The sequence below is a fragment of the Carettochelys insculpta genome, chromosome 1 (genome assembly GCF_033958435.1).
Source record: "Carettochelys insculpta isolate YL-2023 chromosome 1, ASM3395843v1, whole genome shotgun sequence".
Lineage (NCBI taxonomy): Eukaryota > Metazoa > Chordata > Testudines > Carettochelyidae > Carettochelys > Carettochelys insculpta.
Window position 1 is genome coordinate 260,070,302 of NC_134137.1, and position 27,829 is coordinate 260,098,130.

Below are 27,829 nucleotides of genomic sequence, written 5' to 3' on the forward strand. Positions count from 1 at the left end.
CGGCAGTAATAGGCTTGGCTCCTCCCACAGGCTCCAGCTCCCAGGAAAAAAAGTAATGGTTAGGGACTGCATCTGCTCATTGGCTCATGCAGAAGTGCAACAGTGTAAAAAGCTTCAAGAAGGAATTGGCACAAACCATTCAGTGGAGAACAATGGATTTCCACAAAGACACATCCATGGAGATGAATGATGGGCACAGAATTCCTGTGGTCGGATTTGGAACCTATGCACCTGATACAGTGAGTGAACCTTTTTTACAGTTTATTCCATGGTGGGAAGTTCATATTTGTTGCATAAAGCATAGCTCTGTGCAACAGGGAAAAGAGTGGCTGATTGCAGTAAGATCTAGCTAGTGAGGGTTTTCTCCACAGAGCTCTGCATCCTCACAGGGAGCAATTTCTGCAGTACCATCAGTGGGCCCCATGCAGGTCTGCAATGCACTTCAGTTCTGACCTATGTCTGGTTAACTGCACCGTTCATGGGCCCTCAGGCCTGTCTGCAACACACCTCTGTCCTGAGCTGCTGCTTGCTTTGCTGTTCCAGTTCTTTCCTTGTTTACCTGTCAATCGTTCCATACAGGGTGGTTTTTATACACTCGTTTAGGATTTCTCTACTGTGGGATTTGGAAAGAAAAGGAAGCCACATAGTTTGTCTTTGTTTATCCAACTCTTTCTTTTCACTGTTTTTCGACCGCTGTGAGGGTAAAAGTGCCAGCTGCGGCATGCTGGCTATTTTGGTTGGGACAAGCAATTTTTGGGACACCTTTTCTTGTCCCCTCCCTCATTTTGAGGGTGAACAGTGTGTAGCCAGACAGAAACCCCCCTCCCCTCCTCCCTCTTGGATTGCAAGAGAGAGAGAGAGAACAGTCTTTGATGCGTCAGAGGGGCACAGATGTGCTGTCTCATCATGACCCTGAACGATGGACAGAAACCAGACAACAAAAGACAAATGGGCTAGCAGACGACCAGGGCCTCGGGCTGCCCTTGGCTAGTACCGGTGATTGATATACCTACATATTGTCCCAGGAGAGGAATCCCACGCCCATAAGAAAAGAACACCAAAATTATCTCCACCTCGCAGGTGTGAATTAAGTCTCTGAAACTCCCCTGTGAGAACTAGCATCACGAGACGATCTAACACAATTGACATCTTTAAGATAAGGAAAAGTGTACGTGACGCAAGGGGTGTAAAGAAGGGCCCGGCAGCCAACTCTAATTGAGCTCCAATTACCTATACCTGGTGGTCAGGAAGGTCTTTGCCTCCCAAGGTCCCAGGGGACGCCCTCCTCATACTTCTTCTTCCCGAGGGATTGAGTGACAGACCCTGGCCATGCCAAAGTCGGGTAATGCAGGGGTGAGAATTATACCTGCTATGTGTTTTGCTTTTGCGCGCATTTAATAATAGATCTATGGATTAAATTACTTTTTTATATGCTAGCTGCTTGTAACCAAAGAAGTGAAACATAAGCCTTGTAACCATAAGAGTTAAGCTTTCTTATCAAATAAACAGTGACTGTTTAAGTTTTAGCCTGACTTCTCCTGTTACTGTGCAAACCAAACACAAAGAAAGAACCCCAGCCGGTTTCAGCTGTATTAGCGTGGTCACTGGTGACGTGTACTGAGAGCTGAGCGTTGAGTCATGCCGCCTCCATGGGGCAGACTCTTGGGGTACCCGTCAGCCTCCCTGGCTGCCTGCTGCGAAGGGACTTTTCTGTCCTAGCAGTTAAAGACTTGGGTGATAATCCTTGGGGCATCCGTCAGCCACCCCTGGCTGCCTGCTGCGAAGGGACTGTCTGTCCTAGCAGTAAAGACTCGGATGAAGTGAAGACACACAGGGTATCTCACCAGGCCATCAGCTAACACAGTGCTGTTCCTAAAAAGGCCTGCTCAGTCGCCTGGGATGCTGCCGAACTCCTCTGTCATCCCGGGGTCAGAGTCGAGCGACCAAAGTCCACCTACATGCAGGTTTGGAGCTACGACTCCCAGTGGTCACCTCCCCCTGTCACTTCGCCCCTCTGCCATTGCCACACAACTTTGAGGTAGACAGAAGTGATGAGAATGTGCAAAGAACCTGTGCCAGAGAATGTTTAAAGTGGAAAAGCTGTTGCACAGGGGCAGTTCCACTCTCTTTACCTCAGAAGCCTGGTTCCAGTGGTATGAAAAGTCATCACGGCTGGGACTTCCTAGGCTGCAGTGGATGGCCATGCTGTCTTTGGTGCCTTGTCATGCCCTTCACTTTCCACAGAGCATTGCAGAACCGCCTTCCTGGTCATTGGATGTTGCTGTTGATCTCATCTGCCCAGTCCTCTGGGGCTGACTTTGCATGCTGGGATAGGCAATTCCCTATCTCACCACAGGTTTCAGACCTGCCAGCTACCCTCAGCTGGTTTAGCCCACCTGTCAAAGCAGTTTATCAGGGTGTGGCCACTGCATGCTACAGCTTCTTGGAGCCACAGGTGAGAGATGGGTGCCAGGTGGGGACCAAAGGTACACAAACTGCCCCAAAGAGACACGACAAGTCCCCACACCAGAGGTGCTACCCCTCCCTGGACACCTCATACACTCAACTATTTGTTCACAAACAACAAGAAGTCCTGTGGCACCTTATATCATCATCATCATCATCATCCACGGGCTCAGCACCTGTTGGTTCCTGATGCCTCTCTCAATATTTCCTTCCATCTTTCCCTGAACAATGAGGAGTGGCTTAGTTTCTGTATACTAGCTCTGCACCAATCTACCGTATCATCTACCCATTCTTTGTGGGGTCTGCCTCTCTTATTCAAACTGTCCATTATGTTGAACACCAGGGTCTTGATTTTTCGTTCGTCATTCATTCTGCAAATTGCCCAAATAGCTGTAACTTGTGTTGTATAACCTTCTGCAGTAGGTTCCCTTTCAGCTGTATCTTCCTATATAATTCCTTGCTGGTGACCTTCTGCATCCATCCTATTCTCAGGATCTTTCTATAACAACTTCTGCCGAGTGCCAATATTCTTCTCTTCAAGTCTTTCATTATCACCCATGTCTCACATCCATACAACGTATTGCCAAATCCACATGTTTTAAGATGCTCAGTTTCATACCTAAGCTAATCGCTTTGCTTTTCCAGATCTTATCCATCACCTTCAAACTCGCTCTTGCATCTGACGAAACAGGTCTTTGTCCACAAAAGCTTATGCACCAAAATATGTGTTGGTCTATAAGGTGCCAAAGGACTTCTTGTTGTTTTGGCAGATACAGACTAACTTGGCTACCCCTCTGATATTTGTTCACAGCTTCTTCTCTGTCGTGTTATACCTACTAAGTACTGTGAGATTATAAGAATGTATTCACAACTACAGCTCTCATTGCTCCTATGTAATATTTTGGGAGTCTATACCACATCTGAATCCCACAAGCTGTGCTTAAAGGCACTTTTCTACATCTTTCATTGTTTTTCACCGTTACTCCCTTTTGTAATTTTGTGTCATTCTCTTTCTCTGGGCTGTTTAAAATGCTACTCACCTCAGTTAGGGGATGTGCCCTCAGAACTGCACTGCATTTCAAGAACATCCCTCCAACAATAATACTCAGCAGATGACAGGTGAGTATCTCTTTTGTGTGAGCAGGGGAAAGAAGTTGGGGATCTTATTTGTAAGTCATTACTTACAGCCTGCCAGCAGCATCTCTCTTTCTCTCATTGTGTAGCTACATGGCAATACATGTTCTGTGCCAAAGAAGCAACAAATGTGCTGACACCATTCAAAACGGTTTGCTTCATGGGCTGAGCAGACAAATCCTGCCCTTGAAAAGGACAGGGGACTGAGGTAATTGGATACAAAGCCTTTTCTCTCTAGTTCAGACTCCATCCAAATTAGTAGTGACTAAAAACATCATGTTGCACTTACAGTCAGAGGTGAAATAAGCCAGTGAACCTCTCCAGCAAGAAAGGGCCAGCCTGCTGGGGCACCTGGCTGCTCCAGCAGAGATGGCATGCTCCCAGCTGGGCTCCCAGCTAAGCAGCAAGCAGGCCGGTTAAAGGACCTGGCTGGGAGCACACTTCCTCATGGACCAGGACTGCCCCAGCCCAAACCCCACCTCTAGGGAGCCAGTTAGAGACCCTCCCACCCATGAGGTTCATACAGCAAGGCTGCTTGCTGTTCTCCTTTGCCTCAGGGAGTGAGAGCATTCCTCTTTCTCCGGGCCAGGGAAGGGAGAGGAGAAGGCAAAGGAAATCAGTGACCCAAGCTCTGAGGTTCCCTCTCGCTCCCTGAGAGTGACACAAAGGAACAGCAAGCAGCTTCTAGTAGGAATCTTGGAGTGGGGCTTGAGCCCCCACCCTTCCTAAATAGCACCCTTGCCCCCCACCCGACACTCTCTGCCTCCGCACGTACAATCCCCTGCCCTGAGCCCCTCCTGCCAGCTCCAGGAGGCACAATACAACAGCCCCTGTAAGAAATTGAAGTGACTTAGGGTTCTTAGAGCCATAGGTCCCAAGCACTTTGCCTTGGAAGGCAAGCATCGCTCGCCTAATGTTGTACATGGGGAAACGGGTGTCAACAATTTGCCCAGTCACCCACCAAGAGTGAGGTCTGAAATCAGATCAGTATGTGCAGGCTCTTGAGCTCTTGCAGAAATACTCTCCTGCCACATGCACACATGTGCAAGGTCTCTGACTTTCAGGCACCCAAGGGAGGAAGCTGACTCTTGGGAGCGGGGGACAGGGAGCTGGAGATGGGGGCGCTGGAGGGATATCTGTGTACTGTGACAAGGTAGTTGGAGGAGTGTGTGTACTGGCCGCATAGGTACTGGTGTTGCTGCAGCGCCCCATGACTTGAAGTGGTTTCCATGATATGTGGGGTTTCCCATTTGGTTCGATGGCTCTCGGCTTCCCCACAATACAAATTGTCCTAGCACCCCTGACTGGGAAGGGGAAGTCAGGAAGGGAAGCTTGGGGGGTTGTGGAGAGGCTGTGCACAGGGAATGGTATGTAAGGGCTGCTGAAGGGGGTGTTTGGGGTGCAGGAAGTCTGTGTATACAGGAAGGGGGTATTTGGGCCTGGCTAGGGAAGGCATCTGTGGCCTCCCTCTAGAGGTGGGAGGCTACATTGTTCCCTGTCACAGTGACAGGGCAGCTGGAGTAAGCTGAGGATGCCATACCAGACGCCAGTCTAGCTCCCTGCCTCTCCTCCTCTCCAAGGCTGGGAGTGGGGACCTGGGTGGGCAGGATCTGCCTGGTGGTGATGTGGAGGAGGGGCCGCTATGGAGAAGAGAGAGCTCTTTCTGTGCTTGCAGAGCCTGCTCCGCTAGAAACCCAGACCTCTTATCTTATTTGAAAAGTCCACCTAGTCAGAGCCAGGAGATCAAAAAAGAGAAAATATCTGGAAATACCCAGGGGCCTGATAACCCTATTTGCGTACCTGGGCTGCAGGATCAGCAACTATGCCCTGTACTTTTTCCAAAGGGTCCTCACTAGCTGAAGTGCCCTCCTGGACTTCAGTAAGATTGCCTGTGGGTATTAGGATTGCAAGTACCTTTTCAAATGCATCGCACAGTCAGTGAGAATCAAACCTTCAGCTCCTTACTTGATAGCTGGTCAGTCCTTAAGACAGAATGCTCTTTGGCTCAGTTAAATCAGAACCCGAGACCTCAACTTGAAGTGCCAATTATCAGCACTCCTGTGGTGCAATTAATGATATTCTGTGGTGTACATGAAGTCAGGGGAAGGTGCACGGGTGTAAATGAGGACAAAACTTGGCCCCTCATTTTTGGATAAATGCTGACTTTATGTGTAGTTTTAGTCTGAAAACGGGCTCTGTAATAGTGACAGTACAGTTCCACATTATCGTCTTTCAAATGGTTTCAGGATTAAATACATTCAGTTTAAAATGAAGAGACGTATTTTCTGACTGCTGGCCCTGCAAAATTGACCTTCAACCTAAGAGGCAAACAGTGTTCTTTCCTTCTTGTGCTTCATCATCAGTGAAAACGTTGTGAAGGCCGAGTTCTGCTCTCAAGGACGCCTGTGTCAGTCCATTATCTTTAATAGATTGGCCTATATAGCCCTACTAGCAGCTATATCCAACACTGCTTGGGTCTTTAACTGAAGCAATTTTTTGAAAACAAAGGAAGAATGATAGTATTTTTAAAAACTGAAGGCTGGAGTGAGAGTCCAGGGATGAGGAGGAGCAGGAGTGGGTGGCTTAGGGCAGAGAGCTGGGAGGTGGCAGGGGGCGCAAGGCAGAAGGTGAGAGTGCAGAAGTCAAGACAGGTGAGAGGTGCAGAAGTCAGGAGGCAGCCCAGGACAGGGGGCAGGAGGCTGGGGGAGTTAACAGGAGCCATCTGACATGGTAAGGATGGTACTGCTCTGGTGGCGCCCCCTCCCAGGGGGCAGGACAGTGCTGCCTGACCAGTGTCTCCTCCTGGGTGGGAGCAGGAGGGATCTGGGAGCTGCACACTTGTTGGGTGGAGCCTGGGGCTCTGCAGGCTGGCCCCAGGGTCCAGCTGCTCCACACTGGCCTGCAGACTCTTGGGGCGTGGGGCTTGCTCCAGGGACTGTCCCCCCTTCAGCTACCCTCCACGGCCTTAATGCTGTCTCGGGAGATCAGGCTCCAGGGGCCCGCCCTCCCCATGGCCTGCAGGCTGTCTGGGCAGGGCTAGTCTCCAGAGGGCTGTCCCCCACCAGCTGCACCCCTCCAGCTACCCTCCCCATGGCCTGCAGGCTGTCTGGAAGGCAGGCTTCTGGGGACTGCTGTCCTCCAGCTGTCCCCTTGTGGTCCACAGACTGTCTGTAGGGCTACGTCTACACGTGCACACTACATCGAAATAGCTTATTTCGATGTAGCAACATCGAAATAGGCTATTTCGATGAATAACGTCTACACGTCCTCCAGGGCTGGCAACGTCGATGTTCAACTTCGACGTTGCGCAGCACCACATCGAAATAGGCGCTGCGAGGGTACGTCTACACGCCAAAGTAGCACACATCGAAATAAGGGTGCCAGGCACAGCTGCAGACAGGGTCACAGGGCGGACTCAACAGCAAGCCGCTCCCTTAAAGGGCCCCTCCCAGACACAGTTGCACTAAACGACACAAGATACACAGAGCCGACAACTGGTTGCAGACCCTGTGCCTGCAGCATGGATCCCCAGCTGCCGCAGCAGCAGCCAGAAGCCCTGGGCTAAGGGCTGCTGCCCACGGTGACCATAGAGCCCCACAGGGGCTGGAGAGAGAGCATCTCTCAACCCCCCAGCTGATGGCTGCCATGGAGGACCCGGCAATTTCGATGTTGCGGGACGCGGATCGTCTACACGTTCATAAGCGTTCATAGGCAAAGACCCAGTTCGTCAGATGCAGGACGAAAGCTTATGCTCATATATTTCTGTTAGTCTATAAGGTGCCACAGGACTCCTCATTGCTTTTGCAGATCCAGACTAATGCGGCTACCCCTCTGATACTTGAACAAATGGACACATAGAAACACATGGACTCTTTCTGTCTCTCTCTGTATGGAATTTAATATGAATGGAAAATTAAACAGAGGTCTTTAAATCCTGTCTGAAAGATTACTAAATATCATAGAAATTGATCACTTTTCTGAAGCATTTTTTAAACCAACCTGAGACTTTAGTGGAGAACAACATCTGTTCTACAGAGTCTATAGCTTGGTTTAAAAAATCTGCTGAACTATGTTCATTCACTATTAAATTCTATAGGACTTTTCCAAAAGAGAAAACTTACTTTTTTCACTAAAGTAAGCAGAGACAAGTACGAATACACAAAGAGAAAGGGTCTGTGGACAAAGGTGGTATTTTTACTCAGTAACTTTTCTCATATTGGAACCACACTTTAAAATATCATCCCTGAGCCAGGTATGTTGAGCCTTTTTCTCTTTTTGTTTTTAATGTATAGGTTCCAAAGAGTAAGTGCGAAGAGGCTGTAAAGGTGGCTCTTGAAGTTGGCTACCGCCATATTGATTCAGCCTATTTTTATAACAATGAGGAAGAGGTTGGGCGAGCCATTCGAGAGAAGATTGCAGATGGAACAGTCAAAAGAGAGGACATATTTTACACAGGAAAGGTAAGATGGTTTTTTTTTCTGAAACCTACCACTTGTTCTCTGCTTCTTTATGTTCTGCTTTTTGGAAGCAAGAAAACGATGACTTCAGTGAGGGGGTAAGTACAAGTTGTAGCAGGCTCACAAGATTTGCCTGAAACATCTCACCTGTTACCAGGTGCTAATCCCGGGGGAAAGAATTATAGGTGTTCAGTGCCAGCTGGCACTTCAGAAGGCATGGGTCCTAGATACAGTCAGCAGATTAAGAACTACATTGACCTGAAGGTCAGGGTGACTATGTGTTAGTAACCTGAAGGCAGAAACATTATAGGGATGCTGTGATCCCAAAACCAAGCATTACAGACCAGTGGATAGAGAATTGCAATTATAGTACAAAGTAATCCAAACAAGTAAGGCTATGGAAATCCACAGGTAAGGCACTTTAACGATCTTAACACCTCCAATGATACGACATATGCAATACCCATATAAGTGGATTAATGCATTGTTTGCGGTCCCAGACTGCATTAAATTGAATTTGAAAGGTACCGTGGATGTTTCATTTTCTATGCCCCGTGATGTCATGACAGGGGTAGAGTTCCCACGTGAATGCACGGGGTATGTTGATGCAATATTAAGTATCAGGCACCCATAGCCCTTCTGTAGTCTTCAAATAAATGTTGGATAAAATAATGCATAATATACCGTATATGCAGTGCCAGTTCATGCCAGAGTTACAATGGAACAAAATTAGTTCGGGAATCACCCTTGTGAACATATGATTCAGATGAAAATTGTTTTCTTTTCACTCTTCACAGCTTTGGTCCACTTTTTGCGCTCCTGAGAGGGTCCAGTCAGCTCTGGAAAAGTCACTGAAGAAACTGAAGTTTGACTACATTGATCTCTATATTATTCATACACCCATGGCTTTAAAGGTATTAAAAACATAGTTTTGTCTTAATGCAAGAGAATCTTGTCCCCACAGTTCCCCTTTTGCTTTCAGACAGACCGTATGTTAACTGCTTGATTTGGAGATACTACTGTCAGGAAGAAGGAGCTTTATGGTACTGAACAATTTTACTATGTATATTTCTTCCTGATCAGGTATAAAATGGGTATTCCTTTGTATTAGGGATGTGGTGGTAATCAAGAGAACTGTTGGACTGAGCATCAGTTTCTTTCTGGGGTTTCTCCAGAGAGCAATTGATGTTGAGTGTCATACCAAAGAGGAGGTTTATGTTGTTTCTTTTATTTTTAAGCCTGGAGATGATTTACTCCCAGTGGATGAGAATGGAGAAGTCATTTTTGACAACGTAGATCTGCGTGCCACTTGGGAGGTGGGTATCGTGTAGACATAAATCATGAAAACACCTTCGGAAAACAGTCATGAAAATGTGCCAAACCAGGCACAAAACCAGCTTACGCAGGAGTGTATGAGAAGACCAAAATGAGATCTAGATTTCAGGGCATAATCCAAACTCTAATATGGTCTTTAGGAGAAACTTTTCCTGGAGGTGGGTTATTTCATAGCTGTCCATTATGCATTCCTTTCTTTTTCTTTTTTTTTCGAACCCTGAAGCAGGTGGTAAAGGCTACTTTTGCAAACAGGACTAAATGGACCACTGGTTGGCTCCATACTCCATATAGGCGTTCCTATTATCTTACCAGCAGAAAAATGATATTCTTCTGGGAGAATGGAAGCCTGGAGTACTGTATGTCAGATTGTATTAAGGTGAAAGACTGAGCTTTGTTAGTACAGTAATAATGATTAAGATGTGGTGGGAAATCCCTCTTGGTGCTGTTTTTCTAAAAACAAAACAAAACTAAACTAAACTAAAAACCAAAGAGCTTCTTGAAAGGCAAATATCACACTGATTTTTTCCTTTTGGGGAGTGGGGAAGGGGAGGGAAAAGCTGTACCAGTATTACACACCCTTCTGTCAGTATAACAGCATCCACATCGGGTGTTGTACTAGTACAGCTGTTTTGGTTAAAACAAATTAGTTATAGCTGGTACAGAAACTATTTGTAGATCTGTCCTACACATTACATGGTCCCACATTACCCAGAAAACCTCCTGGAGGAAGAAGGAGGGAGGGCAAGAAATAAAATGGAGGAAGTATTAACCTAAATTTTATTACCTGATTTTTCCTTATTATTTCTGTGTACCTCTTTGTATGTGTAAGGAGTGTGCCAGCAGGAACTCAACGCGGCTGAAGGCTGGGAGGAATGTGTCTCCCAGAGATCATTTGCATGAGAATGCAAAGGTATGCATATGTGATACCTTGCAAACAAAGACTAATGGGTAGCAAGGTAGCAATGAGATTTTGTCTATTGTAAACACATTGGTGTAAAATCACAATTTATGCTAACACTCAGTATAAGAATTGTGAAATCTCACCAATGCACCAAGTCATGGTGGAGGGGACAGAGCAGTTGATGAAGTAGGATTGGGTTGTAATACTGAGTTCCTTTTACTATTTGAGCCAGTCTGGCCTAGTCCATCTGCTCCGCAGTAACTGCTCCCTTAATGACAGCTCTCTGTGGCAGTCTCTCCAGCCTGTGTATATAGGCCGACCCTTCTCTCCCTGGTGCTGTTTAGCATTAAGGAAGGTACAGTAACTGTCTTCAAGGCTCTCTGCGCTCCCAAAGGCATGAGTGAGGGAGCACTCTAGGCAACCCTTTACACTGGCCTCAGGCTTAGTGAGCCTCAAGGTACAACTCACATCTAATGCTGAGCCTCTGAGACTCTCTGTTAAGCATCTTCGCTTCTCTCTGTCTGGTGCAGCCCACTGCTCCAGCATTTCAGTGGTGTGTTCTAGCCAGGGTTCAAACTCCTCTTCCCCAGGGAATAATCTTAGCTTACAATAGACGCTCTCCATAATATGGGGCAGCACACACTTTCCCAATGTCTGCCCCAGGGCTTCTGCACAGGCATCAGCTGAGGTGCCACCCTTGAGCTAGAGGCTTCTGGGCCAAGGCCCAACATCCTTGATGGATTAGCCATGATACAAACAGTAACTTCCTCAAATACAAAGCATAATTAATTCCCACTTAGAAAATCACTCAACATGTCCTTGTGAGTGGAACTGAACGAGGATTCTGGATGAGCCCCCAAAAATGTAACTCTTCTGCCAGAAGGAATTGGCAGCAACCAGGGCTGGGTTCAACATCTAGGGGTTCCTTTTCATCCATCTCACTCAGAACCGGCTCAAGCTGCCACCCAGTTGCCTGCGAACATCACACACCCCTGGGCACCTCGGAGAGGCAATGCTTCCCCACTCGCAAGCACACAGTCTGAGTGTAGAAAAGGACTTTTAATAAAAGATGCCGAAAAGTCAATTAGCATAAGCTTGGGAAAATTATCACACCCATAGTTCATAACCAATCCTCCAGTAACTGTCCCAGCTCAACTGCATTGAGCAATGTCCTTGGCCTCTGAGGCTCACCAGTCCAATACTGTAAACAGCCAATCCACACACCCAACTTTCTCCGCACCCCCCAATTCAAATGCCTCACTTACAACTTGGTCCAGTCCGTGGGGGCACTGACACCTCACACTGATGCATTCCCTCATGGAACCTGAGACAATGCCACCTTTGCACCGCTCCGGCGTTCTGCTTGCTCCTACCGGCCGCCCGCCCGCCAGTTGTGCCGTCTGCACTGTCCACTGCTCCTCCTACCGGCCGCCCGCCGGTCGCACTGTCCATCTGCTGCTTCTCCTACCAGCCGCCTGCCAGTCACGCTGTCCATCCGCTGATCCTCCTACCGGCCGCCCACCAGTCACACTGTCCATCCACTGCTCCTCCTCGGGTCAAGAGGACGACGGGAGCACCCACTAAGCTACTCCCAGCTAATTAAAGAGGTCAGAGAAGAGGAAGCGAGGGAGGCTGCCAGTGAGTTCTGGGAAGACCAGATGCTTGAGCCAGCTGGCACAACACACCAACCAACAGCCAGTGTACTGATGGTGAACACCAGAGAAAACCTCGCTCAACAAGTTCAGGTCCTGAGAGGACAGGTGGCTGAGTTGCAAAGCGTCATTGACCAGGCTAGGATTTGCAGGGATGAGGAGCCTCAGGCTGTGGTGATGGAGATGTTGGTATCTGGAGCCACCATCCCACCCAGGCAGAGGAGGAGTGGACAGTTTTTCTGCTACAGGTGTGGTCAAGATGGGCACAGTGTTGCCAATTGCCAAAATGAGGAAAATCCCACCTTAGTTTATGGGAAGCTGAGGATTAGTTGGGAAAAAGTTGGGAAACGGCCACAGAGTTTGGGAAAGGAGCTCACAGGAACTGGAGGCTCCCCTAGAAGAGACACCCACTGCAATTCCACAAAGACTGATAGAGCCACGAGCGGAGGTCACTGTGAAAATAGAAGGGATGGAATGTAGAGCTGTGCTGGATACAGAATCTCAAGTGACTATGATATTCCAGTCATTCTACCAACGAATGTTTGGGCACCTGCCTATTCAATCACTGACGGGTCTCAGTCTCTGTGGACTCAGCATGAATGAATACCCCTACACTGGATATATCACAGTGCACCTAGAGTTCCCGGAAGAGGTGGCAGGGGTAAAAGAGGAGGTAGACACAGCTGCCTTAATATGCCCTGACCCCCAGAGTACCTCTGATGTGTCCGTACTAATAGGGACCAATTCCAGTCTCTTCAAGATACTGGCGGAATACTGCAGATGACAGGCCGGGGACCAATACCTGACCACCCTGATGATTCATATACTTTGTGCTGAAGCCTACAAGAAGATCAAGGATGCTAAACAGGAGTCACTGGACCTACCAATGGGTGCTCTGAGGTATGCAGGCCCAACTCCCTTAGTAGTGCCTGCAAGGACAAAGCGAGAGGTGCTCGCCAGGAGTACCTGGCTGAAAAGCAGTGGAGGAGCTCTAGGTGTGGTAGAGAAGCCAGTTGAAGGAGGTGTAACCAGCAAAACCCCCCTTCTCCTCTCACTGTAACTACTTCAAAGCACAGATGTGCTGAGTCATTGAAATCATGGGAAGCACAGAAGAATAGACAAAGGGTACAAGCAGGCTGTTCCTGAAGCTGGTGACCTCGGGCTACCCTCGAACAGTACTGATAGTGATACGCCCACATAACATTCCAGGAGAGGAATCCTACGCCCACGTGAAAAGAATGTTCTGTCTTAATGATTTGGCTCACATTCAGCTATCTTCACCTAACAAATGCAAATTAATCTAGTAACCATCTTTTGAGACTGGCGTCACTGAGACATACCAACACAATTGGTGTTAAGGAAGATGCGTGCATGACCCAAGGGGTATAAAATAGGGCCTAGCAGCAGACATGAGCTGAGCTCCAATTGCCTGACCTGCTGGTCAGAACAGGCCTTTGCCTCCCAGGGTAAGGGGACACCCTCCTCGTACTCTTCTTCCCGAGGGATTGAGTGACAGAAGCTGGCTATACTGGAGTCGGATGATGCAGGGCCGAGAATTATACCTGCTATGTATTTTGCGTGTATTCAATAGGTTGTGTCGTTGTTGTTGTTACTAAAGCTAAGCTGTAACTAAAGTAAAGTTTAATGATCTAAATGACCTGTAAGTTCACGTCTCTTACATGCTAAACTTTTCACTGTAATAAATCACAGTAACCATTATGCTAAACCTGACTCCTCCAGTGACTGCATCGAGCCATACACAACCAAAGAAACCTAGCTGGCTTCTGGCTAATTAACCTCTTAGGGTCAGTGGTGCTAGTGTGCTGGAAACTGGGCATTGAGTTTGGCCGCCTGCCAAGGGGCAAACTCCTGGGGCATCCGTCAGCCACCCTGGCTGCCCGCTGTGAAGACACAGCCTGTCCTAGCAGTTAAAGACTCGGAGGTAAAAGGGACTCCTTCTGGCACCAAGCACTACCCAGATGAGCCACCCATTTAGTGTCAGCTAACGGGAGGGCTCCCTGAAGGACTGCTGGTTCCCTGTGGAATCATAGTCTTACCTGCTGAAGCCCAGGAAAAGGTGACTATACTGATTGCTAATGAAACAAGTCATGACATTTTCATGAAGCAAGGATAAAAGATAGCAGACCTTTTTTAACCTGGATCGGTGGTAAGGCCTCAGTGTGCCACTCAGGCCCCAACAATAGATCCAGAGAGATTTGACTTCGGAGATTCACCACTCTCTGTGGAGTGGAAGACACAGGTAAGGAAGAAGCTTTACGAGAGATCGAAGGTATTCTCACTACATGAGTGGGATGTAGGATGTGCAAAAGGGGTCGAGCATAACATCAGACTGGATGATGTTCAACCTTTCCAGGAGAGATCTAGGAAGATCGTCCTTTCTGAGATGGAAGATGTCCAACAGCATCTTCAAGAGCTGGCAGAGAATGGCATCATTACAGAATCCCACAGCCCATATGCTTCACCCATTGTGGTGGTCCATAAAAAGAATGAGAAAATTCAGATGTGTATTGACTACCGCACTCTAAACAGCTGTACTGTGGTTGACCAGTACACTACACTGTGGATTCAAGATGCTTTAGATTGCCTGCTGGGAACCCAGTAGTTGTCAGTTTTAGACCTTCGAAGTGGATATTATCAGATTCCTCTGGGAGCAGAAGATAAAGAGAAGACAGCCTTCATCTGCCCATTACGATTCTACCAGTTCGAACGCACACCTCAGGGGATATCTGGGGCACCAGCCACCTTCCAGCATCTTATGGAGAAAGTTGTGGGTGACATGAACTTATTGCAAGTCTTGGTTTATTTAGATGACCTGATCGTATTCAGAAGAACATTGGAGGAGCATGAAGAAAGACTTCTTAAGGTCCTTGACCGGTTGGAGGCCTATGGATTGAAGCTTTCTATTGACAAGTGCCAGCTCTGTAGAACATTGGTGAAGTATGTGGGTCACATCACGTCCCAGGAAGGTGTGAGTACTTACCCAGATAAAATAGAGGCACTTGTCACCTGGCCACATCCCAACAATTACCAGGAGCTTAAAACCTTTCTAGGGTTTAGTGGATACTACCGTAGATTTGTGAAGAAATATGCTACCATTGTCACGCCTCTGAACAATCTCACCCGCAGATACCTGCTTGGCAAGAGCAAGACTAAGACCAGGGGTAAGTGGAGGCCCCCAAGTCTTCCAGAGCAGAAGCGCCATGGTCCTCTAGAGCCTTTTGGATCACAATGGGATGAGAAGTGTGAGAGAGCTTCTAGAGAGATCATTAACTGCCTAACTCATGCACCAGTACTAGTGTTTGCTGACTCCAACAAACCCTTTATTTTACATACTGATGCCAATTTGGAATGTTTAGGGGCAGTTTTATACCAAGAAATGGATGGCAACCATAAACCTGTGGCCTTTGTGAGCCAAGGATTGTCTGACAGCAAGACTCATTACCCATCCACAAGCTGGAGTTCTTGGCCTTGAAGTGGGCCATCACTGAGAAGTTTTGTGACTACCTGTATGGTGCCAAGTTCCAGGTATGGACAGACAACAATCCATTGACGTATGTGTTGACCAGTGCTAAGCTGGACGCTACTGGGCAGAGATGGGTGGCTGCCTTGGCCAGCTATGAGTTCAGCATACAGTACCGATCTGGGAAAAGCAACATCGATGCAGATGCATTGTCATGGCGCCCACAGCCATCAGAAATTGCTGAGATCCCTTTAGATGGAGCGAGAGCCATTTGCAATGGAAGTTATTGCAAGTCCGAGGCCCCTGAGAGTTGTATTGCTGAAACTCTGGGTTTACCACCTGAGAGTGTGCCATTGGCCTCTGTGAACTATATTGTGTTGGACCAATCTCCGTTGCCCAGCCTCAATGCTGCGGACTGGCAAAAAGCCCAATTGCAAGATGCTGACATTGATGACACCCTACTTGCAACAACAGAGGGGCAAAACCCTATGACCATTGTTCCCTCCACTCCTGGAAGTAAACTGCTGTTGAGGGAGTGGAACAAACTCAGACTGATACAAGGTTTGCTGCACTGGGTCACAGTAGATCCATTGCAAAATCGATGAACACAACTGGTATTGCCAACAGGGTACAGAGCCCTGGCCATGAGGGCCCTGCACGATGATTTTGGGCATTTGGGTATGGAAAGAACCCTTGAGTTTATCCGCAATAGGTTCTATTGGCCCCGGATGGCTGAGGATGTACGCAGGAAATGTGAGACTTGTGTGCGATGTGTTCAACAGAAAATTCTGCCCGCTATAGCAGCCTATCTGCCGAACATCACAACCAGCAAAACCTTGGAATTGGTATGCATCAATTTTTTGTCTCTAGAACTGGATAGGAAGAATATTGGAAATATCTTAGTCGTGACTGACCACTATACCTGGCATGCTCAGGCTTACCCCACGCGTGATCAGAAAGCCACCACTGTAGCACGAGTATTGTGGGAAAAGTACTTTTCAGTGTTTGGACTCCCAGCTCAGATACACTCTGACCAGGGGCAAGACTTTGAGATTCACCTCCTGAAGGAGGTGCTGAAGGTGGCACAGGGCTAGGGTCACAGTCCTATGCAGTATAATACAGACACTGAGATCAGCTCGGATCCGGAAAGGCTCAGACACAGCAACTTGCTTCAGACCCCAGGTGCACAGCCCCAGTGAACCCCAGCTGCATCCTACTCTGTAAAAGAGTCTTATCCTTCCCCGCTTTCTGTCTGAGATGTTTGCAGCAGGCATTTTGGATGGGAAGCAGGGATGTTCTGACAGCTGGCTGCCACCCCTATTGTTTTCCTTCCCACCTCTCCATAGATTTTGCCCAAGGCAGGGATCCTTTTTGTTCAGTTAAGAACAGCATCCAAGATGGGTCCCACCATCAGGTGACATGGCCACAAGCCTTGGTAGCACTTGGCACCTTGGTAGCCCTTTCTCTCAGGCGTACATGAAAATCAAGTCCATTTACAATGGATTGTTTTCTTGCCAATGGGCCATCTTAGGGCCTGATTTGTGCTTTTTGAACACTTGCATTGGCACTACTGATTAACAGATCTCCATAGGGAAGTAACACAATGACAGCAAAAACCAAAGCAGACTTTAGCCTGAACTAGTAGGTACCCTCCTGCAAACTGCACTGTGCAGTCACCACAGCTACAGGCTCCAGCAGTGATAACTGATCTGGCCATATTTTCTTTCCCAGGCTATGGAGGCATGTAAAGATGCAGGCTTGGTGAAATCCATTGGGGTGTCCAACTTCAACAGGAGGCAGCTGGAAATGATCCTGAACAAGCCTGGACTCAAGTACAAACCTGTTTGCAACCAGGTAACTCTCTGATCTTAGGTCAAAATGAAGACTCAGAAGGGTTCATTGTGGTTCCTTATGGAGACCTGGAAAACAAGGATTGTGCAGCAGAGATTGGGAGAAAGGCCACCCTGTCCAAGTGAGGCAAAGCCAGGTCATGCTGCACTTTGCTTTGCTTCTCTTTTCTCCTGGAAATATTCATTCAGAGCAATGAAATGCCTTAGAAATAAGAATGTATTTTAAGGCAAAGTATGGGAGTGGGGAGGGGTAGCTCAGTGGTTTGCACATTGGCTTGCTAAACCCACAGTTGTAAGTTCAGCCCTTCAGGAGACCATTTGGGGTCTGGTACAAATAGATTAAAAAAAAAAAACTGTTAGGAACAGAGAGGGAAGGGGACCAGACTCCATGACCTCCGAAGGTCCCTTTCCGCTCAATGAGATGCATATTTCTCCATGGCTACATCTACACTTGGATGCTACATCAAAATAGCTTATTGCGACATAGCGAAATCGAAATAAGCTACTTCGATGAGTAGCGTCCACACATCCTCCCGGGCTGGTGCCGTCGACGTAGGGCAGCACTAAATTGAAATAGGCCCCACAGGGGAGCGTCGACACACAAAAGCAGCCCCCATCGGAATAAGGGGGCTAGGAAAGCCTGCGGACAGGATCACAGGGCGGACTAACCCTTGCGGGGCAACAGCCAGCCGCTCCCTTAAAGGGCCCCTCCCAGGCAGACTCGGCCTGCACAGCACGCGGTCTGCAGAGCCCACAGCCACTTGCACCCCATGCATGCAGCATGGACCCCCAGCAGCAGACAGAAGCCCACACAGCCGCCCCCAGAGCAGTGGCCACCCTGCTCAGTGCCATGGAGGAGGCCACCCAGCATCTCCTAGAAGAAGATGAGCTGTCCATGCAGCCCTCCCCACCCCAGACACGCCACCGGCTATGGAGGTACCCCACCAGCACAGGGTGGTGGGAGTGGCTGGTGCTTGGGGAGTGGGACGACAACCACTGGCTCCGGAATTTCCGGATGAGCCGGCAGACATTCCTCAAGCTCTACCAGTGGCTCACCCCTGCCGTGCAGCACCAGGACACCCCCATGTGACGTGCCCTCCCCGTCGAGAAACAGGTCGGCATTGCTGTCTGGAAGCTGGCCGCTCCAGACAGCTACCGATCCATAGGACAGCAGTTCGGTGTGGGCAAGGCCACCGTCGGGGCTGTCATCATGGAGGTAAGGGGACCCAGGGGGAGGGGTGGAGACCGGGGGGGAGGGGAGACTGGCGGGGAGCCTGGGGGGGAGCCAGGGGGGAGGCGGGAGCCAGAGGGAAACCTGGGGGGGGGGGTGCCAGGGGGAGGGCCAGGCACACGTGCTCATGTCCTTCCCCTGCAGGTGGTCCACGCACTAAACACCCTGCTGCTCCACAGGCTCATGCAGCCTGGGGACCTGGATGTGGCCATCATGGGGTTTGCCAGCATGGGGTTCCCTAATTGCTTCAGGGCTCTGGATGGGACCCACATCCCCATCCGTGCCCCGGAGCACAGCAGAGGACACATCCTGAATAGGAAGGGAGACCATTCCGTGGTCCTCCAGGCCTTGGTGGACAGCCGGGGTGCCTTCTTGGACATATATGTTGGCTGGCCTGGCAGCACCCACAACGCCCCGGTGTTTAGGAACTCGGGCCTGTGCCGCCGGCTGGAGGCGGGGACCTACATCCCCCAGTGGGAGATCCCTCTGGGGGACACCACCATGCCCCTCTGCGTCGTCGCAGATGCGGCCTACCCCCTCCAGCCCTGGCTTATGTGCCCCTACACGGGCCACCTCAGTGCCAGCCAGAAGCGGTTCAACACCCGCCTGAACTATGCACGCCAGGTGGTTGAGAGGACTTTCGGCTGCCGCAAAGGCCGCTGGATGTGCCTCCTCACCCACCTGGACACAGGGCTCCCCAACATCCCCCAGGTTGTGGGTGTGTGCTGCGCATGCTACAACCTGGTGGAGAACAAGTGGCGGGGGGTGTATTTGTGCAGCGCTGGGCTGTGGAAGTTGGGATGGCCTATGCCCAGCCACCCGCTGCCCCCAGTCACCAAGGCGACCATGAGGGGACCCGGGTCCAGGAGGCCCTGTGGGCCTATTTTGACCAGGCTGCAGGGTGAATGCTGGCAGGGCCAGCTGGTGAGCCACCCACCGCCCCCGCCCCCCACATTCCCCACAACACTACCTGCGCCCACGCCCACACCACTGAGCACCGAGAAGCACACACCACCACCACACATTTGTTTTGTTTTAAATAAACCAAACCTTCTTGAAACAAAACAATGAACTTTTACATTAATAGGGAACTATGTACATTGGGGGGGCAGCTACTAAATGGGGGGTGGGACAAGGCAACTATGTCCAATTAATGGGCGGGCAATATGTACAAAGGGGAGCCTGTGGGCGGTGGGGGGGGCCCAGTCCTTGACCTCCTTTGCCCCTACTGTCCAGCACCCGGCTGTGGGGTGGGGGCCACGGCCCACATCTGGGCTGGAGGCCCTGTCAAGGCTGGGGTGGGGGGCGGGGCAGGGAGAAGTAGCAGGTATGACCGGGCTGGTTCCTGAGCCCTGCGGTCTCCCTCCTTGGCAGGCTCCAGGACAGGTGGAGGGACGGTTGCCGGAGCAATGGCGGGGGGGGGGGGGGGGTGGTGCCATCTGCTTGGCGATGTGCTCAAAAGTCCTCATGAAGGACACCCCCCCCCCACCCCAAGCCTCCTGGTGCCAGGCCAGCGCTCACTCCTGCACGTGGCGCCGGCGCTCCTCCACTTGCAGGCGGTGCTCTGAAACCTCCGCTTGATGCCAGAGGGTGGCGAGGAGCTGGGGGTCAGCGGTCGCCTGTGGCTGGATCCGGCGGTGGCAGGCTCGTCCTGCGGCTCGTCCCTGCTCTGCCCCAAGGTGATGGCCCCGGTGGGCTGTCCGGCACAATGGATGTGGTGCCCGTGCTGTCGAGGCCTTCAGATGGTGCGGCTGCGGAATTGGGGCTGGGGGCGAGAGACAGCTGTTAGTCTGGGCCCTGACCTGTGGCCCACGTCCACCTACCCCTCTGCTGCTTGTTCCCCATCCCCTGTCCCCCAGAGATGATGATATGGGTGTGGTATTCCCCACCCACGGGGAGGGGGGGGTCCCCTTCTGAAGTTCTGCTCCCCCCATCCCCAGGGGATTGGGCATGGCACTGTCCTGGGGGGCAGGTGCTGACGGGCTCTGCAGGACGTGCCACTGCTGTCCTCGGGGCCGTGGTCTGACTGGGCCATGGTGGGCCATTGTCAGCTGGGTGTGTGGAGGTCCCTGGTCGTGTCCCTTGTCCCCGCCCCTTACCCGGGGGCGGGGGGGTGCACCTGGGCTACATACCTGACGGTCTGCTCCCATGGTCAAGGGACACCCGTTGGGCAGACGCCCTGCTGGAGCTGTGGGAGGAGAGGTCGATGAGGAGCCCCCTGTCGCTGGAGCCCTCCTCCTCCTCCTCTGCTGTCCCAGGGGTGGGCTCCTCTGAGGGCCCCTGGCGTGCAGGGCTGGCCTCCGGGCCGGACTCCGGCTCCGGGGCCTGCTGGGGGCTCGTTGGCCTAGGTGTCAAGGGTGGCCAGGGGGAGGTGGTGTACCGGGGGCCCAGGATCTCCTTGAGCTCCCTGTAAAAGGGGCAAGCGGCAGGAGCAGCCCCAGACCAACTGGCCATGTCCCGGGCCCAGGCGTATCCCTGCCGCAGCTCCTTGACCTTACTCCTGACGTGGTCAGGAGTGCGGGCAGGGTGACCCCGGGCAGCCAGGCCCTTGGCCAGCTGGGCAAACGCATCTGTGTTCCGCCGCTTGCTCCCCATTACCTGTAGCACCTCCTCCTCACCCCAGAGCCCCAGCAGGTCCCGGATCTCAGCATCTGACCAGGAGGGGCCCCGCCACCTCTTCCTGCCCTGGCTGGCAGGCTGGAAGCCCTGGGTCCCCTGGGTGGGGGGACTGCCCTGTGGGAGCTTGGGGGGCTGGCTGGCTGCCATGGGTGCTGGGTGGTAGATCAGGGTGTCTGGAGGGCGTGCAGGCTGTGCACGTGTGTGTGCTGCTGCCTGCACGCTCTCAGCTTTCTGCACAGGAAATAAGGGGGCGGGGAGCTTTAAGGGTCTGCTGCACGCAGCGACCATAAAGCTCAGGAGCTGGACAGAGCGTCTCTCAACCCTTCAGCTGATGGCTGCCATGGAGGACCCCGCTATTTCGATGTAGCAGGATGCGGATCATCTACATATGCCCTACTTCGACGTTGGATGTCGAAGTAAGGTGTTCTTCCCATCTTCTGATGGGGATAGCGATTTCAACTTCTCTCCACCTTATGTCGATTTGACCTTCGAAATAGCTCCTGGAGTGTCTACACGTGCTGAGCGCTATTTTGAAATTGGCCCAGCTATTTTGAAATAGCTGGCTAGCGTAGACGTGGCTTATATGGAAACTAATCATGGTCTTGCTTTTAGCCAAGCTTCTAGTATTAAGTGCACAATTTTATTTCTGCTGCATTAACTGCTGGCATGTTTCTTTCCTCCTATAACAGTGCCCTGTTCAATATCAATCTGATTTGCAGGTGCAGTCAAGTAGTATTTACATTTCTCGACAGAAGCAGTTATAGGCACCAATAACGTGCCTGCCTTTAACTACAGATGCAGCATGGGAGGCCATTTTGGAGAAGCAGGATTGAGATGATGATATGTGATCAAAAGTATTTGAGTTTTTACTCTTCTAGCCTAAGTTCCCTGCATGTGGTGCAGCTGTATGGCCACACAGCAGCCTATTTACTGCTGCATAGGTGCTCAAGGAAGCTGTATGGAGCAGGACTGGTGGCAGCCAGGGGAAGTCTGTCCTACCTCCAGCTCCCATCTAGTCCACTCTGCAACCTGCCACAGCCTGGTCCAGACCCTGCAAAGATGGGGCAGCCAGGCCCGGCTAGAGGTGGCCCAGCCCAGGCCCTGGGCGGCCAGGGCAGCCTGGCCCCAACCCAGTCCCAGCTGCGACAGCCCAGCTCTGAATCATCTCTGATTCTGCTGTGGCTCTGACGGTCAGGCCCCAACCTGGCTCCCATGCTGCTGTGGCCGCATTGGCTCAGCCCCAACCTGCCACAGCCACAGCAACCCAGTCCCAAAGGTGCCATTCCCCCCCCCGCCCCCCAACACCCAAGTGCTGCTGCAAGGAGAGCTGGGGGGGGGCTTCCTCTCTCCTTGAAGTAGCCCCACAGCATCATCCTTCATGCCCAAACCGTCCCCGAATCTGGCCCCACCCCATAGACTGTATCCCTAGCTGGACCCTCACACCCTGGAACCTCAAACTTCAGCTCCAGCCCTGACCCACCCCCCAACCCTACCTCAGAACCTGCGCCCCTAGCTGGAGCCCTCATCCCTTGCACCCCAAGCATGAGCTTCTCATTCCTGATCACCACCACAGAGCCCATACCACCAGATAAAGTCCCTGCTCCTCAGCCCCATCCCAGCCCTAAGCCCCTCATACCCAACCTCATTCCAGAGTTCATACCATCATGTAGAGTCCTCACAGGTTTGCAGTCCAACCCTCTGCCCCAGGCCAGAGCCTGCTCCCACTCTCAGAACTGCTTGGTTCCACCGTGGCCCATAATTTTTCTTTTGTGCAACAATATGAAGGTGATAGGTCACACATCACCTCCACATTGGTGCATATAACCTTATTCATTCCATTCAGGCATGGGAAAAATTAGAGGGAAGACTGAATCCGGCCCTTTTATATATAATATATATTATAGATTGGCCATTAGGCAAGGGGTCCTGTGTGCCCTTGTAACATTAATATCTCAAGTTTGCAAGATTACCGAAAGGATTTTATTTTATTTCAAACGAATTTATTTGATATGTTTATGTAATTTCTTATATTAGAAAGGCACCTCCTGGATGCTCGCACAATAGGCATAATATAAATATCCAGATAAATGCAACAGATGACAATAGATATTTGGAGGGAGTTGTTTGACTGTCACTCTACAATTTGAAATCTCCATTTTTTAATAATGCTTCAGGTTGAATGTCATCCTTACTTCAACCAGAGGAAACTGCTGGAGTTCTGCAAATCCAAAAATATTATCCTGGTGGCTTACAGTGCCTTGGGTTCACACAGAGACGAGAAATGGTGAGGAAAGAAGCTGACTGGTGTGGCTCATCACTAAAAGAATCCCATCTTGAGTCTCTGCTGCCTTGATATTGCAGGGCCATCTGCGTGGGTGGAAATTGGGCACAGCATGCTAAGAAGTCAGCATGGAGGCGTTTTGCACCAATTTGGCACAGCTATAAATAACCAGACAAGGAGACAGGCAGTGGAGAATTGGGCCCAATATGTTAATTTGCTGAATCTCTGTTGACCAATTGAGTTTTGTCTCCAGCAGGTTCTGAGCTCGCTGATTCTGAGATCAGCAATGTTCACTCCATGTCTGTGTGCCCTTACAGGGTGGACCAAAGCACTCCACTTCTGCTGGAAGATCCAGTACTGAACGGGCTGGCCAAAAAATACAACCAAAGCCCCGCTCATGTTGCACTGCGCTACCAGCTGCAGCGCGGTGTGGTGGTCCTTGCCAAGAGCTTTACCAGAAAGCATATTGAAGACAACTTCAAAGTAAAGCCGTGGAGAGCAGAAATATCATTTAATACACTCACAAGCTTGCAAAAACACTGGCGGTAGCCCCCCTCCTACATAGACATGGCTCCTCAAGTCCTGCCTTGTACCTTTCACTTGCAAATAACCAAGCTCTTTAGGACAAGGACTGTCGTTTGCCCTCTGTTTGTATAGACTCTCGTACAATGTGAGCCTCGGTTGGTTAAGGCCGCTAGGTGCTACTGCAATATCAAGGGTCTGCAATTATAGAATGACATTTTTAGACAGTGCTGAATTAGACAAAGGCCAAAATATTATGTACAAGTTTGTCAATACCAAGTGAAGCAATAGAGAACTCAAGCACCATTGGATACAGGTTAATTCATGCACAGAGGCTTGTGTCAGCATTTCATTGCTAATCTACAGCCAAATTCTGAGCTCTTTACTTAGTTTCTGTTCAGTTGTTACTCAATCCTCTCATGGGCAAAACTCACATAGCCCCTAGGAAGCCAGGACTGAGGGCAGACTTCAGTATCTGGCCCAGAATGCACATGCAGAGACCCTCTGCAGCAGTAGTGTGCTGAGCCCATCAGCCAGAAGCTAGTGGATTGAAATTGTCCTCTCCTGGTCTGCATTTAGGAGAAGAAGGTTGGCCAATAGCTGGCACACTGGCCTAGGCCATTGGAGGCCCAGGGTCCATTTCCTACTTTGCCATGGACTTCACAAGTGATCTGTATCAAGTCTGTTTCTTTCTCTCTTTCTCTGCTTGAGTGTTGGTTTCCCTTCCAAGTGGGAATGATGATAGAGATGATTCCCTACCTTCCAGAGATGTTGTGAGTGTAAATACAATAAAGGTTAGGTAAAGTGCTATGCAAGACATAGGTACTATTATTTCATTGACTAACACACTAACTCAAAATAAGATATGCAATTTGCCCTGATTTCGAAATAGACTATTTCGGCATTTGGTGCTATCTACACAGTACCAGATGTCAAAATACTGCATTATTTCAACGCATTCCTTAATCCTCCTGCAACAAGGTGTAGAGGGATGCCGAAGTAGCGTACACATATTTCAAAAAATATTTTGAAATACCAGGCACATTTCATAAACGAAGAGTAGCTATTTCAGGATACCTTAGGATCCCAAAATAGCTCTGTGGTATAAACATGGCCTAAATGGCTAGCATGAGAGAACAAATGAAATCCCTTCCTGCTTTATGGTAGGCTGTTTTGGTGTATCCGATAGGCAAATCTGACGATCAGCTTTTTCTTTTCTCTTACAGGTGTTTGACTTCCAGCTGACAGAGGAGGACATGAAAGCCATTGATAGCCTGAACCAAAACCTTCGCTATGACCCCTTTCAAAAGTGAGTTGCAGTATTTGGGTTTAAGAGTGTAGACGTCAACTATGGGTCACACAGCCTGGCGGAAGACAGATTGTGCTAGTCTCACAGCACAGTCAGGTTTGATATCTTCCTGCAGGTCCTGCAATACAGTGGGCAGTGGCAATCTGGGGTGTAGGATGCACCATTGCTTCTTTGCTCCCTAGATAGCACAAGGGAGAAAGCACTTGGAATGACTTTTAGTAACTGCTTTTGAAGCCAAACAGATCTCACTGGCAGGAAGCTTTTCCTGATAGTCAGACCCATCTCAATTTCATCCTATTAACTGCATTAAATAATCCCAGAGGATTATCAGAATTATTGCTGCACAGTTTGCACAACACAAGTATGGATGCCACATCTGAATTCAATAACGGGCAATCTAGGCTCAAGAGTGGGTACATGAGTGGTCCTCCATCCCAGTAGGCCACTGAATTGTTACAACCAAGATGGTCTCCTGAGATACGGAAGTTTTGCTAACTGCGCTTACTGACCTAGAATTTGCAGGATGTGCATATGAGCCATAGAAGTGCTTCAGTTGGAGGCAGAGGGCTCTCACAGTCAATGCTGTGTGCCATCAGCATCTGTCTCACTTCACATGCCCTTGACTTACGTGTTAAACCAGTAGTCTTGTAGCACTTTAAGGACTAACAAAATGATTTACTAGGTGATGAGCTTTTGTGGGACAGATGTTGGAACAGAAACCCTTATTCTCTTTATATCCATATTTTAAATTTGGTATTACAACACTAGATTGTTACAGACTAATACATTTAGCAATTTGTTACTGTTATTAATTACTTTTGTTAATCTTATTAATTGTACTCCTGTAACATTTCATATATGCCTCTGGGTTAGTTACCTTAGTAAGTAAAAAGTTATAGAGTTTCTAATATTGTGCCCATGTTAATGAGATTAGAAGAATACTGGAGGCCAAAGCCCAGATGCTTGAAATACTAGGTACTTTGGAAGTCCTTGTAACACTGATTGTGTGTGAAAGTGGAATGGCTGTGTTGAGATAAAGGTGTGAAGCGCATCCTTAAAGCCAGATGGCCAAGCAGGGGCAAAGCATGGATGAAGATAGATTCAGCAGGAAAGAACCATCAGTATAAGGAGTGGTTGGACTGGCAAACTGATGACTCTAAAGAATGGAGCAGACACCCCTGAAGACAATTAATTACAGAATGAGCCTCTCAGAAATGTTTTGGGAACAACTGAGATCAGAGAGATAACTACCAGTCACAGACGGACACAGCAGGTTCCATCAACTTCAACAAGGAAAAAGGATTATAAAAGCTGGGTGCTTTGCCATGGGACTTTGGGTTCATCCTGCCACCAACTCCAGGAGAGCATCGGATCGTGACTGACAAGGCCCTGCTCCCCCTCTGTGATCAATCTAGCTGGCCACTAGAATGGTAACTATAACATCGTCTGACAGGACTGTGTGCTTGGTGTGTGCATGTGTGTGTGTGATTGAAAAGCATATGCTGCTGCTGCATTCTCAATAAATGCGGCGTACTGCCTCTTCCCCTTCAAAAGCTCTTGTGTGCTTCGTTTAAGCACAACACAGACCCACTCCTTCGGATCTACGGCATTTCCAGTCCAGACTCAGCTATAGAGCACAGAAGTCCAAAAAATAAAATTGCAATAAAAAATATGACAAATCAATGACATGGAACTGAAGGAATGGGATGAGGGAAATTAAGTGTCTTGCCTGAGATAACATGTGTAACTTTAATACCAGTAGGGAAAATATCCTATGCAGATGGAAAAGACTGGAATCTGAAAATTCCCTGTATAGCAAAATGTCTTGTGGCCCACACATAGAATCCCAATGGGCCTCATTCAGCCTAGGGGGCCACAGGTTGCCCACCTCTGTCTTAACTGCCTGCCATTTGCATGATGAGAGTTCATGGAAATTAAACAGCTGCTGTCTGCATTTTGTTTTTTAGGTGTTTGGCCCATCCTGAGTATCCATTTGCTGATGAATATTAAAGAGGTTCAATCTGCAGTTTCTGTGTTGTTAGAAAGTAGTAATAATGCTCTGTACCTGCTCTAGAGGGAAACACCATTTATACAGAGTGTTGCCCTTAACCGCTCTCCTGTGTAATTTAACCTATGTAAAAAGCAATTAAATGTAATCCTTCCAATGACTCGTATTCTTGCTTTTGATAAGACTAGTGAGGAAAGAGTATTTTGAACGTAGTTAACCACTCCTGTCCTGATCTTACAGAAATATTTTTGGCTTCATCCTGAGCTGCTAGAACTTAACCCCTGGAATGCACTGTGGCTCCTGACAAAAGCTCAGCCAAGCCAATGTGGCAAAACATAGTGATGGACGAAACACCAGGTGGGGTGATAGCTTTGTTGCTCACCCCAGGATTTTTTTAGGAGTCTCTGAATTACTGAGAGCCTGCGTGATGAAAAGATGAGTGCTCTGCAAGCTCTAAAGCTTGTCTCTCTCACCAACAAACTTTGGTCTAATAAAAACAGTCTCTCCCCCACCATCGGTGACTTGTAGTAGCACTCAGGGGGCGCACCATCCCCTTTTGCCCCTTCTTAAATTTTTATTGCTA

General features: G+C 49.4%; 1 protein-coding gene across 4 annotated transcripts; it reads left to right on the forward strand.

Moving 5' to 3' along the window:
- The first annotated feature begins 113 nt into the window (after positions 1-113).
- On the forward strand, positions 114-27,823 carry LOC142019015 (prostaglandin-E(2) 9-reductase-like). 4 transcript variants are annotated; one of them, XM_075005341.1, is made up of 10 exons: positions 114-239; positions 7,893-8,060; positions 8,855-8,971; positions 9,296-9,373; positions 10,222-10,302; positions 17,158-17,280; positions 23,301-23,410; positions 23,725-23,890; positions 25,156-25,238; positions 27,206-27,815. In XM_075005341.1, exons 1-10 carry the CDS (start codon positions 153-155, stop codon positions 27,246-27,248), a joined length of 1,056 nt encoding a protein of 351 aa, XP_074861442.1. In that variant the 5' UTR covers positions 114-152; the 3' UTR covers positions 27,249-27,815. The 4 variants fall into 4 exon arrangements, 3 of the variants coding, with proteins under 3 accessions (XP_074861442.1, XP_074861450.1, XP_074861463.1); XR_012646979.1 differs by lacking the exon at positions 23,725-23,890 and having other exon boundaries at positions 27,206-27,823; XM_075005349.1 differs by lacking the exon at positions 10,222-10,302 and having other exon boundaries at positions 27,206-27,812.
- Positions 27,824-27,829: the final 6 nt, after the last annotated feature.